Source organism: Desmodus rotundus, chromosome 1, assembly GCF_022682495.2.
Source record: "Desmodus rotundus isolate HL8 chromosome 1, HLdesRot8A.1, whole genome shotgun sequence".
NCBI lineage: Eukaryota > Metazoa > Chordata > Mammalia > Chiroptera > Phyllostomidae > Desmodus > Desmodus rotundus.
The window spans coordinates 98389117-98404755 of record NC_071387.1 but is presented as its reverse complement, the minus strand read 5'-3'; the positions used below and the strand labels follow the sequence as shown (position 1 = coordinate 98404755).

General features: G+C 55.5%; 1 protein-coding gene across 1 annotated transcript in view; it reads left to right on the top strand.

Moving 5' to 3' along the window:
- The window catches only part of LMF1 (lipase maturation factor 1), a 115521-nt gene extending 106387 nt beyond the window's left edge, over positions 1-9134 (top strand). The window contains exon 10 of the mRNA XM_053927753.1: positions 301-9134. Coding sequence (XP_053783728.1) covers positions 301-499 — 199 coding nt within the window. The 3' untranslated portion in view covers positions 500-9134. The remainder of the gene's footprint in view (positions 1-300) is intronic.
- The last annotated feature ends 6505 nt before the right edge of the window (positions 9135-15639 follow it).

Genomic DNA, 15639 nt, shown 5'->3' with positions numbered 1-15639 from the left:
GGGAGCCTGCCGCTGAGCACTCACCCTTCCTTGAGGTAGACACCACGGGGCCTCCTTTTCTGGAGTCCTGCTGCCCCGTGTCACCGGGTCCAGGGCCTGGTTGTGGTGGGGGCTCCTCATGGGCCCCCCTGAGCAGCCTCTCTCCACCCCGCCCCTAGAAGTGCCTGGACAGACACACAGCCCCTCCTGGAGTGCAAACCTGGGACCCTGAGCCTGGGGCCCCCTGAGAAGCCAGGCCTCAGCAGGCAGAGGCTGCTGCTCTGGGCAGGGGCTGCAGACTGACACCCACCCTCCCTGCAGGTGGGTCAGGGGAGAGCATTACAGGTACAAGTTCAGCCGCCCCGGGGGCCTGCACGCTGCAGATGGCAAGTGGTGGATCCGGAAGAGGATCGGCCCCTACTTCCCTCCGCTCAGCCTCCGGGACCTGAAGGACTACTTTAGATCGCGGGAGTGGCCGTACCCAGAACTGGAACAGAGGGGCCCGGGCCCTGTGCCCTGAGCAATAAAGTGGGAAGACGTCGGCACCCAGCACCACTGCCTGCACTCTGACGTCCAGGAGAGCAAACCAGGAAGAGGGGTCTGCTGGCATCCTGAGTGGCCATCTGCTTTATTTTTTTAAAGATTTTATTTATTTATTTGTTAGAGAGGGGAAGGGAGGGAGAAAGGGAGAGAAACATCAATGTGTGGTTGCCTCTCACACGCCCCCCCTACTGGGGACCCGGCCAGCAACCCGGGCATGTGCCCTGACTGGGAATGGAACTGGTGACCCTTTGGTTCGCAGGCCAGCACTCAATCCACTGAGCCACACCAGCCAGGGCTTGTTTTTCTCATCTCCCACAATTGATCCCAAGCAACTCAGAAAGCCCCCTTTCCCACCACACCCCTAGTCATCTCCCATGTCACCAGGCCCCCCTAGGTGGGACCAGGGTGTCCCAAGAGAGCTCTGGTTGATCTGGGACCCTCAGCACCCATTACACAGAGCCTCGGTTCCTCCCATTGGCCTTGGCCTGGCTGGGAATGGGGGGTGCCCACGGGGTCCACAGCCAGGCCCTTACTCCTCAACAGCACACCCCTGCTATGTGCCTGGTGTGGCCATGAGGAATACCTCAGTCCCTGCCTCTCCTCCACACATCCACGAGAGGGACTGAGACTGGGAGAAGCCAAGGCTCCCAGTCTCCCCTGTGCCCACTCCCTCCTCAGGACCCCCACAAACCCCGCACACACCCCTGCAGGCTGGCCTGGGCCCTGCTTTCCTCCCCAGTGACCAGCGTCCAGATGCTACTTGTGCCCCCCTTGGGTGGGCCGCCCCCACCAGACCCTGAGCAAAGTGCCCCCCCATGCTTCTATGTGGCCAGGTCCCCCAGTCACACACTATGGAGCCTCCTGCTCCCTGGCCTGCTGGGTGAGGGGACAGCAGAGTGCTCAGCCTCAGCCTGGATGCTGGGGTGCCAGTTCTGAGGCCCACTTGTCAGAAATTAAGCTGCATTAATTACTTTTTGCTTGGCGAGCCAGGGGCCCCAATGAGATCTGGGGTGCAGCCCCGAATCCTCACTGCCTGACGGGAGTTGTGAGTGACGGGGTGGTGTCCCACCAGACCAGCCAAGCACCCACGGCACCACTCTAACGCTGGTCAGCCGGGCTGAGAGGTCCTGAGGGGGTTGGATCCAGCCCCGCCCAGGGCACAGCAGGCCAGGGGTGTCAGGCAGCCCTCCCTTCTCCCCTGGCCTGGCAAGTGCCAGTGCGGATGGCCACCCACCCCTTCCTGCTGCCCCAGCCCTGACGGTCCAGGGAACCTGGCCATACAGCAGAGGGCTCCAGAGAGGTGGGTACAAATGCAAGTCTGTGTGGAGCAGACCCCCTCCTGCCCGGCGGGGGGGGCGGGGGGTCCAGCCCAGGCACCAACAGAGAGGCCGTGCCCCTGCTTGCAGGGAACAGGCGCCCTGTGTCTGTGGCAGGGCAGGCCGGGCCGCAGACACAGAGCCTGGGGCCAGCGGGGCTGCCTGTGGCCGCCAACCGCCAGCCACCACCTGGGCAGCCCCTGCTGGGGGCTCTGCCAATGGGTGGGGGCGCCAGAGGGCCTGAAGACACCCTGTACCTTGGCTCCAGTGGGGCTCCACACCCCTGCCCAGAACCTCAGGTGCCTCCCTGCCAGGAGCTATGATGGCCCCGCCATCCTCTCACTCTGCCCTGGGCTCACTGCCACCCGGGGCTGGACAGGGGAGGCCACTATGACCCAGCATCATTGACTAAACTCTGTGTCTCCATCCATCCTTGTCCCCAAAGCCTCCAGGGCCCCCTACGACACTCACAGGAGGGGATGGTTAGGCCAGCGGTCAGGGCCAGAGCCAGCAGCAGCATCACAGGCGGCCCCTTGGCTCAGGAGCCCTCGGGAACCAAACAGACCCGTCCCCGTCTTGGGACAAGACAAGCATCTACTCACCTGGGCATCACAGGCCACTCCAGGGCCAGGTTGTGAGGGCGCAGTGGCCAGAGTGAGGCTCCACCTTCCAACACAGGAGGACCCAGCAGGCCTGTTTCTCCCACAGCCTCTCCTCCCAGAGGCTTAGGTGTCCCCCCACACCCCCTAATCTGTTAGCAGTCTTTGGACTCTCTCCTGAGGCCACGCCCTCCCATCGAAGCATGTCAGCCTGAACCCTCCCTCAGGAGCCTCCCTCAGCACAAACCTGGGGTCACTGCCCCTACCTCATCCACACCCTGCACCCTCTCCATTCCTCACACCCACCAGCAGCCAAGCCTTGGGGGCCTGCACCCCTCAGGGCTGCCTCACCCTACCCTCGCTGGACCCCAGGCTGCTGCTAGTCATGCTCTAGGCTGGTGGGGATCTTCGCCTGGCACCCCAGTGCCAAGTGGCACCCAATACAGGTTTGCTGGGTAACCCGTCCACCTGATGACGGAAGAAGGCCCGAACACTGTTCATCTGGTCCTCCTGACGTTGTACTCGCTCCAGCCCCATGAGAATGCTGTTTCTTAGCCCTAGGGAAACTTCTAGAGCAGAGGGGGTGTTCTGGGACATGAGGCAGGGGGCATTAGCTCACCTTTCCTCCAAACAGCCGAGTCTGGGAGAATGGGGGTGCATTCTTCCCCCCTCCCTTTCTCCTCCCAAAATCACCCTCCTGGAATGCAGGCGCCTGTGGGTAAGATCCCTCTGCCCTACCTGACAGGAAGCACAGCGTCTGTTGGGAAGTGGATGCGCACCAAACTCAGGTGAACATGCCTGTGTTGGACCGCCTGTGCCGCTGCTTTGTCCCGGGAACATGAGACTTGGGACCCTAGACCCCGAGGCACCCTCCACCGGACAGTGGCTATGCTGCATGACCTGCTGGGCTTGGCCGTGGGCCCCGTCCAGAGCAGTGGCTTAGCCCGGGGCCCAGTCCAGGTGGGACTCCCGTTGCACAAGAGGCGGGGTGTCTGCGAGCCTTCATCACGCCAAAGGGGCTTTCAGCGTCTTAGCTGCTGCGATGGTTTTCACTCACTCAAAGACGATTAGGTGCATTTTGGCGCCTGCTGGGGCCATGCACATGCTCCCCTCAGCCCCGCTCAGACGAGACAGTCGTCCTCAGGGGTCCAGTTCCAAAGCCACTAGGTACAGTGGAACTCAGTGCATCAGCAAATCAACCTTCAAAACTCCTAATCAATGAAATTGGCAAACCTTTGGCTTGACTGACAGAGATGCAAATAACTAAAATTTTTTAAGATTTTATTTTTAGAGAAAGGGGAAGGAAGGGAGAGAAATGAAAAAACAGATGTGTGGGAGAAACATCGATCAGTTGCCTCTCACACGCATGCCAACCAGGGACCAGGCCTGCAACCCAGGCATGTGCCCTGACCGGGAATCGAACTAGTAACCTTTCGCTTTGTGTTACAATGCCCAACCAACTGAGCCACACTGGTCAGAGCAAACAACTGAAATTTTAAAAAGTAGGGCATTACTCTCAACCTCACAGAAATAAAAATATTACAGAGCACTACGGTCAATGACATGCAAACAGGTGAGATAACCTAGTGAAATGGGCAAATTCCTAGAGACAGGCGAACTGCTGAAGGTGACTTGGGGAAAAGTAAAAAAATTGAAAGGGTCTATAACAAAGAGATTGAATCAGTAATCAAAAACCTCCCGGCAGAGAAAAATACTGGACCAGAAGGCTTCATTACTGAATTTTACCAAGAGTTTACAGAATTAACACCAATCCTTCTCCAGCTCTTTCAGAAACACTTCCTAACTCATCCTATGAGGCTCGTGTGCCCTGTTTATCCAGACAGAGACACCAGCATGCTTTATGACGATAAATGCGAAAAGTCCTCAACAGAAGGGCTGGCGAAGCAGTCTAACAGCCTGCCAGAAGGTTCCCGCACTGCATTAACAACGCGGGACATGCCACCGCGCCTGACACGGAAAAGCCCTCGACAAAACCCAACGCCCCGTCACACAATAAAAGGCGCTCATGAGGAGTCCATGGCTCACACACTCAGGACCAAGGCAAGGGGACCTTCTTTCACCGCTGCTATTCACCCGAAGTAAAACTGTCTCCATTCTCAGAGGACGCGACGCTGTGCACAGGGATGTACCGCTTCACAACGGGGATGCTTTCTGAGAAACGAGTGCTGGGCGATTTTGTGTGTTGTTACGTGGACAAACGCACGTGGCTTAGCTGGCTACACATCCGGGCCCTGCGGCAGGACCCGCTGCTCTAGGCTACAGACATGTAACATGTTGCTACACGAGACAACCGGGGGTGGAATCGAGCTCAAGAGAAAATGGTGCAGTCAAGAGACCGGCAAACCCAGATGTGAGAGGCCGCTGCCACCGGCGTGACACAATGTACTGTGTTCCAGCCAACTTTTTATTTTCAAAGTTGAAAAAGAACTCTAAAATAATGATAAAATATATAGCATAACAAACACATAAGCCAGTAACAGAGTCATTACTGGGAAGAATTATGTGCTTGATATCACTGGATCCGCCATACTCTGCATGCCTGTCATCACAGGTTTGTTCACACCGGCGTCACCACTGACCCCGAGTACTGCATTGTGCTGTGACATCACCAGCTGACGGGAACTTTTCAGCCCCACTGCGAGGTTCCAAGGCCACTGTTGTGTATGCGGTCCGTCGTTGACCAAAACACCAAGCCGTGCGTGGCTGCGCAGGAAACCAGCGGTCTGCAAATCCACTGCTGTATCAATACACTAACTCAGCAAAACTGCAGGGTGCAAGGGCAACACACAACAGCCAGGTGTGTTTCTACACACTAACAGTGAACAATCGGAAAGACACTAACGAAACAATTGCATTCACAATGACATCCAAAAGAATAGAACATCTAGGAATAAATCTAACCCAAGAGGTGAAAGAGCAAGACTTGTACACTAAAAACTACAAACACTGCAGAAAGAAGTTAAAGACCGAAATGGGTGGGAGGCGCCTGTGTTCACGGATTGGATGACTTAATAATAGGAAGCTGACAGCACTACTCAAAGTGACCTACAAAGTCAATAAAACCTCTGTCGAAATTCCAGCGGCCTTTTGTGTAGAAACAGAAAGCCAATCTGAAAATTCATATGGAATTGCAAGGGCCTCAAGTAATGAAAACAATCTCAAAAAAAAAGAGAGTTGAAGGACTCACGCTTCCTGACGTAAAAACAGCAAAAGCTACGATGGCCAGAGCAGCATGGTACTGGCATAAGCATAGACACACAGACCGATGGGACAGAATGGAGCCTAGAAATAACCCTCACACATAGGGTCAGATGACTTTTGACAAGGGCCCCAAGACACTTCAATGGGGAACGGAGTCTTTTCATGGAATGGTGCTGGGGAAATGGATCTAAACACTAAAGAATGAAGGTGGACCCTTACCTCACACCGTATTAAAAAATTAGTTCAAGCCCCGGTCAGTGTGGCTCAGTTGGACATCATCCCGCCAAACTGAAAGGTCCGGGGTTCGATGCCCCGTCAGGGCACGTGCCTGGGCTGCAGCCTCGGTCCCCAGTCGAGCGCAGTCAGGGCGAGCGCGAGAGATGACAGACTGATGTCTGCCTCTCGCACGCCGATGTTTCTCCCCCTCTCTTTCTCCCTCCCTCTCTTGAATCAGTAAAAGAAAAAGAAAACAAATTAGTTTGGAATGGATATGAAAGACCTAAACATAAGAGCTAATGCTATTAAAACACTCCGGAGAAAGCACAGGTAATCTTTGTGGCCTTGGGTTTAGCAACAGATTCTTAGATATAACACCAAGGGCAGGAACAACGAAAGAAAAATTGGATTTCATCAAAATTAAAAACCTTTGTGCATCTAAGAACATTGTAAAGAAGGTGAAAAGACAGCCAAAAGAATGGAAAAAAATATTTGCACATCGTGTGTCTGAGAAGAGTCTAGTGTTCACAACATACGAGGAACTCTTACAACCAAGCAACAAAAAGACAAACGCCCCAATTCGAAAGGACTTGAATAGTCATTTCTCCAAGGAAGACATACAAATGGCCAAAAGCACATGAAAAGATGCTCAACACCCTTAGGGAGATGCATATGAAGACCCCAGTGAGACACCACTGCTCGAGCAGCAGGACAGCTATCACGTTTTTAATAGAGAATGACAAGTGCCGACAGGAAAACGGAGAAATTAGAACCTTTGCGCACTGCAGGTGGAAATGCAACACGGTGCGGCCGCGGTGGAAAACAGCCTGGCAGTTCCTCAGAAAGTTAAACAAAATCACCGCCTGATCCAGCAATTCCACTGCAGGGTGTATGTTTAAAAAATGGGAAGTGTACACGAGCAGACACTCTTCACAGCGACATTATTCATAAATAACCGAAAGTTGGAAACAACCCATATGTCCACCAACAGACGAATGGATAAGCAAAGTGTGATCTATCCTTGCAATGGAATATTACTCAGCCACAAGAAGGAATAAAGTATTGGCACATGCTACGTGGGTAAACCTTGAAAGATGTCCCCAGACATGAAAGGTCGCCAGTTATATGATTCCATTTGCATGACGTATCTAGGATAGGTAAGTCCATCAGTGGTCGCCAGAGGCTGGAGGGAGGGGAGAGAGGGGAGCGACTGCTGACGGGCACAGGGTCTGCTTTGGAGGCGATGAAGCATTTTGAAACTGGAGAGAGGCGATGCTTATACAACACTGTGATGTACTAAATGCCCGTGATTATTCACTTTTCAATGGTTAATTTATTGTAAGGTCAATTTCTGAAAAAGAAAGGGGATAGTAGCACAAAAAAGGAATAAGCTGGTGCAAAAAAAGAAGCTGAAGGCCAGAGTGGCACACCCCAGGCTGCAGGGAAGAGGCCCCTTGTCCCGATGACACGGGACCTCCCAATGAGGCCTTTGCATAAAACCAGAGCCTTTCCAGGCCAAGACATTACAGAACAAAGTCAACAAGACTCAATCTGGTTCTGTGAATATATCGATAAAATGGGTAAACCTCTGGCTACAACGATCAAGCAAAAAGGAGAGGAAACACGAATTACCAGGATCGAGAAGGGAAAAGGGAACATCGCTACAGACCCTATCAGTACTGAAAGACTATTGTAAACAACTACTCTAATAGATTTGACATCCTACTTGACATGGAAAAAAAAAATTCATGAAAGACACGAGTTATCAAAACTGACTCATGAAGAGAGAGAAAATCCAAATAGTTCCATAACAATTAAATAAATTGAGTTCTTTCAAACTTCACAAAGAAGTTTTCGGGCCAACACAGCTTGAGTTCTAAGTGAAATTTAATGGAGACATCATAATTTAATGGAGAAAAGTATACGAACTTTCAGAAAACGGAGGAGGAAACATCACACACTACTGCTCAGAATGGAAAAAGGCACAACACGAGCAAACGGTTTGGCATTTTGAAAGCATTAAGCATGTACTACCTACCGCCTGGCCCAGCCATTTCTCCCCTCGCCACCTCCTCAAGGGAGGCGAAAGCACAGAGGCCTGTGAGTAATGTTAGTAGTGGATTCCCTCGTAAGAGCTGGGAAGCAGAGCAGTCCCGGAGTCCGTCAGCAGGAGAGTGGGTGGTTCCACCGTGTTGCCAAGCCTTAACCATAAAGAGACCAAATGACTGACACTCACCACCACGCTCGGACCTGGAAAACACGCTTCGCTGATGAATCCAGAGACAAAGGACTACACACCATGTGGCTGCATTTAGACAGGACTCTAGGGAGGGAGACATCTCCACTGCGGTGACAGAAAACGAGTCAGTGGTTACCTGGGGCCAGGCTGGGAGGAATTGACTGGGACTTAGAACAAGGAAGTCGTTGGGGGGTGGAAACGTTCTGTATGTCTATTGCACACGGCAGGTACCTTGGTGTACACATTTGTCAGAAACCACCAGGCGGTACACTTAACACAGGTACCTTTTATTTTATGTAAATTCAGCCGGCTCTGGAGGAAGCCCCGATCTGTAGTGTGCTTTTGCAGCTGCTGTGACGGAAGTACTCCCGCTGAGTCAGATTCGGGCTGCCAGAGCGCCGTCACTCAGCACAGAGCTGGACAGGGTGTGCATGACCGGGCCCTGTGCAGGGCACAAGCCAGCACCAGCCCCCCTCCACCTACAGTGTAATCAAGTGGAATTTGAAAACAGAAGAAAAACGCTGAAGTATCCCTACTCCAGGTGAAATAAGTAAGGCTGGCAACGCCAGTGTTGACCACGCAGGGGGCCGTGGAGGTGCGGGCCAAAGTCTAAGGTGGCAGCATCTACTGCAGCTGTGAGTGGCGGGGACCTGGCTCACCCCTGGCTGTGTGCACAATGCAAGCACGACAGATGTCCCCAGGAGGCGTGCGCTGAAGTGCACAGCAGCCTGTTCCTAAGAGACAAAAAACAGCACACAAGTTCATCAAGAGTAGAACAGACAGCCCTGGCCAGTGTGGCTCGGTTGGTTGGAGCGCCCTCCCATAGCTGAAAGGTTGCAGATTCAACTCTCGATCAGGGCACATATCTTGGTTGCAGGTTCAATCCCCAGTCAGGAGCATACGGGAGGCAACCAATCGATGCTTCTTCCTTGAATCGATGTCTCTCTTCACTTCCTTTCTCCCTCACTCTCTAAAAAACAATGGGAAAATGTAAAAAATAAACAGTAGGATGACAAACGACGTTCGTGTGCTTATTTGATGGAATACCTTAGAGCCAAGAGAATCGCCGACCTACAACCATGTGGAAAATGGGGCGAGGGTCCCACACGCGCAGCTGAGCAAAAGGCGAGACGTACGGAAGTGCGCGCTACAGGACACCACCCTGTGTCAGCTAACCCCGACGTGCGGGGCCAGACCGAGGTGCTACAGACCAGGGTCCTTGTCCTGCTGGGAACACACAAGGGCCGGGAGGTTCAAATGCTTGACCCGGTGGTGGTCACCCTGGCGTTCAGTTTGTGAACGTTTTCTGAGCTCACAGGCGTTGCGGACTTTTCTGTGTGTTCTCACCGTGGAGCGGTAGATCCGCCTCGTTCCTGCGTGTTTCTTAGAAGGAGCATTGAGCTGGGTGTTCGTCTCTTCGCAGGCGCGTGTAAGAACGTGCCAGCAAACAGGCCTGCGTCCACTGTGACCTCGATGTGACCCAAATCTCACCCAACGTATCTTGTGTTCTGACTGGCTGCATTTTTTTCTTTGCTTTTGGCCACCTCTCCCCACCCTCCCTTTTCACTCTTTAGAAATATTTTCCGTTCCCTAAGTTTTTAAGCCACAATCCAACCTGCTGTGGCCCAGGTGGGGACTCAGGCGGAGGCTTGGAAACGCCAGATGCCCCTTTCCCGGGGCATCTTGTCAGGCTGGCATGTGTTTCTCCTGTGAATGTAACTTTCTGAAGTCGTTCAAACCCAGCAACGTGAGCGAGCCTGGCAAAGCCCCACTCCATGGAGAAGAGCTGGACCGCCCACACCTCCCGTTCGAAGGCTAAACACCACGAACGCGGTGCCGGACAGAATCAACAAGACAAGATGATGCCTCTCATCTCTCCTCTCCTGTCAAGGGGTAAACCGACTCCATTGGTCCTCAGGGAGGGTCATCCACAAGCCACCTCCTTGCGCTGTCTGGGGGGCTCGGGGGGCGGGGTGAGCTGCACCTGGGCCTCCAGGGCAAAAGTGCCAGCCCTGCAGCTGCAGGCCTTTCAGTGGTGGGTGTGCATTTGCATCTCAATAACCCCTGATTAATATTTAAGGAGCCAGCTGTCTCAGCCACATGGAAAAAAATGGGGAAAAAACACGCCTTGTTCCTTTAAGGGGTGGGCTCCAGGCTCTTCATCAAGTGGCCTCATCTCCTCACTCAGCTCTCACACTCACACAATTCTTCTAGATGAAAAAAATATGAAGCGCTATTAGCAAGTTATCAGGGACCAACTGTGTGTCCCCATCAATGCCCCTCAGTCCATTGTGGCCGCCGCGCAGCTGCAGGGCTGGCGCTGAGCAAGCCGCCGGGCTGGGCTCCATCCCTCCGTCCGCCCACCGTCGTCGGGCGCCGCGTGCCCCGTGCCCTTTCACCGCGCTGTCAAACGAAAGTGTTCACCAGGGTCGGAGCTCATGCATAGGCCTGAGGGGACGTGCCGCAGCCAACACCCCCACCCCACCCCACTCAGGGAGTCACAGGCCCCATCACTGTTGTCCTTCCTTGATGGCTACACAGCCCCCCATGGGTCCCAATCTTCCCCCAACCTGTCCCAGGCTGGCCATTAAGAAGGATGAGTGGTTCTTGTCAATCAAGTCAGGCCACCCATGCAGACAGCCCTCCCCTCACTGACCACAACCCCTGGCAGGGTGGCTCCTCTCACCGCGGGGGCTCAGCTTCCTGAGAGGCCTGCCCCAGCCACCCCAGGGCGTCTGTGGGCTGTGCTACTGCGGCCTGCTGCTTCTGGCTGCCTCAGTCCCCTCGGGGCAGCGCCAGCTCCACCAGGAGGGCCTGTGGTCAGCTGTAGTGGGTTGAATAGTGTCCCCCCAAATTCACACCCTCCCAGAACCTCAGCACGTGACTGGAGATAGGGTCTTTGCAGCTGTGATTAGCTGAGAGGAGGTCAGCTGGACAGGGTGGGCCCTCAAGTCAGTGTCTGGTGTCCTTACTACAGCAGCAGACACAGGCACCGGGGCAAGTCGTGGGACAGCAGGAGAGGCTGGGGTGATAGAGCCACAGCCCAGGAGATACAGAGCCTCCAGGAGCAGGAAGAGACAGAAAGGACCCTCCTCTTGAGGCCTCCAACGGAGCGCGACCTTGAGACACCTTGACCTCAGACCTCTAGCCTCCAGACCTCCAGCCTCCAGACCTCTCCAAGCCCAGCGGTGCTGTCGCTCTCAGCGCCGGGCTGCGGCCCTGCGCTACTGCGGCTCCTTCACTCGCTCACCGCATAGCAGTGGGGCCACGGCCCTGGGCTTGGGAGAGCCTCAAGTGTCTGGGTGCAAGAGTGTGCGGCCTGCCGCCGCCCTCCTCACTGACCGGAGAGGCGGGTGGCTGGGGCCTCCTGAGAGGATCAGGAGTGCAAGGCAGCAGGACCCCCGTCAGCCCAGCTGGAACCCCCAAGCGTGTCTGGACCCTTGGCCCTCCCAGGACACGAGACCTGGGGGATCCCAGCACCCCTCCCAGCCCCTTACACCCAGCCAGAGCCTCTGGGTCTGGTGCCTGCCCAGGGGCACATTGTCCTCAATACACACGGATTCCTGCCATAATGAGTCCCTAGAGGAGGGTGGACACTGTGGAGACGCCAGGGACCATCTTCTATGTGGGGAGGGGAGGGTTTCAGGCCCCCAGCACCTCCCTGCCCAGGTCCTGTACGCAGAGCCCACAGGACTGTGCTCCCGGAACCACCAACAAAGGGCAGGTCTAGAGAGAGGACTTCGTGACCCCTCCCCCACCAGACGGCATGACTGCAGAGCACCTGGGGACAAAATTCACTCGCCAGATTCAAACGCACCTCCCAAGGGTAGGTGGGCATTCCAGAGGTAAGGGTGCCCTCAGCCATCTGGCACCTACCCCCACAGTCTCGCTGACCTGTCCCCACGTCCTCCCCAAGGACACCTGGCAGCACTTTGTCCACCAGCCCTTCTCAGGAGCCAAGATGGCACCCAGAGGACACCATCAGGCTTCAGGGTCCTAAGTCCCCTGCTCACAGCTGTGGCAGGTCCTGCAAGAGCCCCGACCCGTCCGGGCCTTCGATGACCGGCCCGGCCAGGGCAGCTGTGGCAGTAATGAGCCCAGGCCCCCCACGGCACACAGCCCCCTGGCTCATTCCACATTTGCTGGTGTCACAGGGTCTTGGCTGGTGGGTTACAGTTACCAAGGCAGGGCCCCCCTCTATTGTCCTGGAGAGCTGGGGCAGGAATGGTGGCAAAGCCTGGAAGACCTCCAAGTGGAGGCAGCAGTTCTGGAGACCTCGAGATAGCTCCCCTACTGAGACATATCACTTTAGTATCCCCCTTCTCACGCCCCCAGAGCTGGCAGACGGTGCCTTGGAGGGACTGTGAGCCTTCCTGGGTCAGCTGGCCCCAGCCCTGCCATGCCCTCTGGGCCCAGAGGGCGGAGCTGCCAGGAGAGCAGGTGTCCGCCACTCGGACCACGGAGCGCCTCCTCCGCCTGGACAAACGGAAGATGCCAGGGTCCCTGGACTCGGTGGAATGCGCCTTTCTGGGGGGTATCCGCCTCAGTCTGAGGGAGTAAGATGTAAATAGAACTTGTCTTCCCCAGCAGGTTGGCGAGGGGGTGGGAGAGCAGGGACACCTCGCACAAAGCCACCCCTCTGTCCAGGGCAAGCCCAGAGGCAAGTGTTAATCGCAGCAGCAAGAGGGACAACGCCCCACCCAGGGCCGGGGACAGCTGGCCCATCACCTGTCAGGGCTCAGGCACCACAGCTGTGCTGACAGCAAGAGCCCAGACTCCGATCCAGGAAAACAAAGTGCCCACGCTGTGCTCGGAATTCCAATCGGTGCCACACGCAGCTGGCGAGAGCCGAAGGCAGGCGTCCAGGGCTGTGTGGACTGGCGGCGCCCACTCCGGGCCAGGGCAGACACCAGGAGCACCGATGGGCCCCCGCACAAGGTGGGGACTCGGAGCCCGGGTCCCTGTGGGCAGCAGGTGGTGCGCAGGCCTGCCCCTTCCTGAGAGGCTCCTGGAGACCCCCCACCAAGCCAAGTGCAGCGTCTGCCACTCCAGGGAAAACAGGGAGAGGAGCATGATGATGGGAGCCGGACTGATGCGCCCAGGTCAGCACTGAGCTGGTCCGCACCGGCCTGCGAGGTGGAAGCCTGAGCCCCGCTCCCAGATGGCACCGGAAGCCTAGGAACATTCCGGAATGACTTGCCTGTCTGATGATCTTGCGGCCAGAACCAGTGAGTTGCCCCGTGGACTCAGGGAGCTGCCAGCTCTGCCTTTTCAGGGCCTGTGGGTCCAAACTGGAGCCAGGAAGGGGAGGCACCCCCATTCCAATGTTAGCCGTGGGCACCCCACAGCTGGGGCTGCACCAAAGAGCAGCCATTGAGGCGCTGCCAGAGACCCATCAAGGTGGGCTCAGTAGTGTACCCCAAAAGATGTGTCCATGTCCTGACTCCCGAAATCTGGGGACGTGACCTTATTTGGAAAAGGGGTCTTTGCATTTTTATTAAATTACGGATCTCGAGACAAGATCATCCTGACTTACCAGGACATGTCCTAAATCCAAAGACATGTGTCCTTATAGGAGACCAGAGAGGAGCGATACAGACCCAGAGAAGAAGCCACGGGAAGACGGAGGCAGAGTTTGGAGTGACGCGGCTACAACCCAAGGACGCCCGAAGCTACTAGAAGCTGGGAGAGGCCAGACAGGGCCTCCCTGAGAGCCTCCGGAGGGAGCACAGCCCTGGGCTTGTTGACCCCAGACTTCTGGCTCCAAAATGGGAGAAAACTAGTCCCCGTTGTTTAGGCTACCCGGTCTGTGCCAGTTTGCGATGGTGGTCACAGGACACAATGCCCCCACGCCCCACCGTGGTGTGGGTGTAGTGGGAGCGCCTCCACCCCCCAGGCCTCCTGTGACTCCTCTCCCCAGCTCTGGAGGTGCAGCTGCTCCTCGCAGCCCCATCAAGCCTCACTCCTGGCCTCTGGCTGCACCAGGTACCCCCAAAGTCAGACGCAGAGACATCTCCCCTTTGATAACTTAGAGGAAGTGGAGCAATTCCTCAAAAACCACAAACAACCACACTCCCCTAAAATGTGGTCGATACTGAGTAGTCCCAGCGCTACTAACGATACTGACTCCGCCGTTAAAGACGTGGGAGACAGGCCCAGGGCCGGGTGGTTTTACTGGCGCTGCCTGGCGAACATTTGAAGAAGAAACAGCACCGATCCCACCCAAATTCTTTCAGAGAGGAGAGAAGGAGGGAACACTTCCAAATCCATTGTATGAAGCCAGCATTAGCCTAAGGCCAAAGCCAGGAAAAACAGCACAAGAAAACTGCATCTCTCAGGAACGCAGACAGAAAAAAACCTCAACAGAACCCTAGTAAATGAATCGGCAACATATACAAATAATTATACATCACAACCAAGTGAGCTTCACCCAGGAATGCAAGGCTAGTTCCAAATTTCCAAACCAATTAAGACTAAATAAGAAAAGCCATAGGATCCTATCAGTAGATACAGAAAAAACAGACAAAATTCAACACCAATTTATAATTTTTTAAAGAGCCCTCTCTGTAGACTAGGAATAGAGGGAACTTCCCTAACCTGACAAAGGGCGCCCGCCAAACCCCACAGCTGTCGTCGCACCCAAGGGGGAACGGCCGACTGCTTCCCCAGGAGACCAGGCGCAGGCCGAGGCCCTCCGCCCTCGCCGCTGCTGTTCGACAAGAGGCGGGGTCCTTGCCGGAGCAATCGGGTGAGATGAGAATCCGAGCAGCAGGGGTGAGGTTCAAAGGCACTGCACTGAGTGAAAGAAACAGACTGCCCAGCCCCCTTTACACGCGGTTTTAGAACAGGCAGGTGTGACCCATGGTGGCTCCTCAGGGCCCGCTGGTGGCACAGGCGGAATTTTCAGGGTGACGGGACAGATGCACAGGATCATTACCGATGGGTCATTTGTCAAACCCCGCCAAACTCAGCGCAAGACACCTGTGCTTCATGGTGAGCGAGACGCCTTGATTATTTTGAGGAGCAAGTAGAGCAGGAGCCTCCGCACGTCTCTGGTCATCTGTGGGTGTTTCCCCATCAGGACAAGAGGGCACAGCCAGCTGAGTGCTCAGGCCTTGAGGGTCCCAGTCCCTGCCTGATCCCTCACCCTTAACTTAATTTCATCTGCAAAGAACATATTTCCAAACAAGGTCAAGTTCCCAGGCTCTGAGGGACACATCTTTCGGGGGGCACCATGCAGCCAGCGCAACCTGTGGGCCCCTGGCTCCTGGTGTACCCCAGCTGCCCACGCAGAGGCAGCGCCCAACCCTGCGTAGTCACACACAGCCTGTGAGCACACAGGCACACCCCCCCTGCCAACCCCCCAAACCCTGCTTCCCCCGTTATGTCCATTTTGGGGCCTCCCACACAGCGTGCACGGGGAAGGGGCCTCGGACTCCAAACGTTCCCCACCCACCCTCTTTCCTTGTATTCACAAGGTCACCCTGCTAGGCATGCCCAGCCGTGGTTTCCCACCCACAGGTCT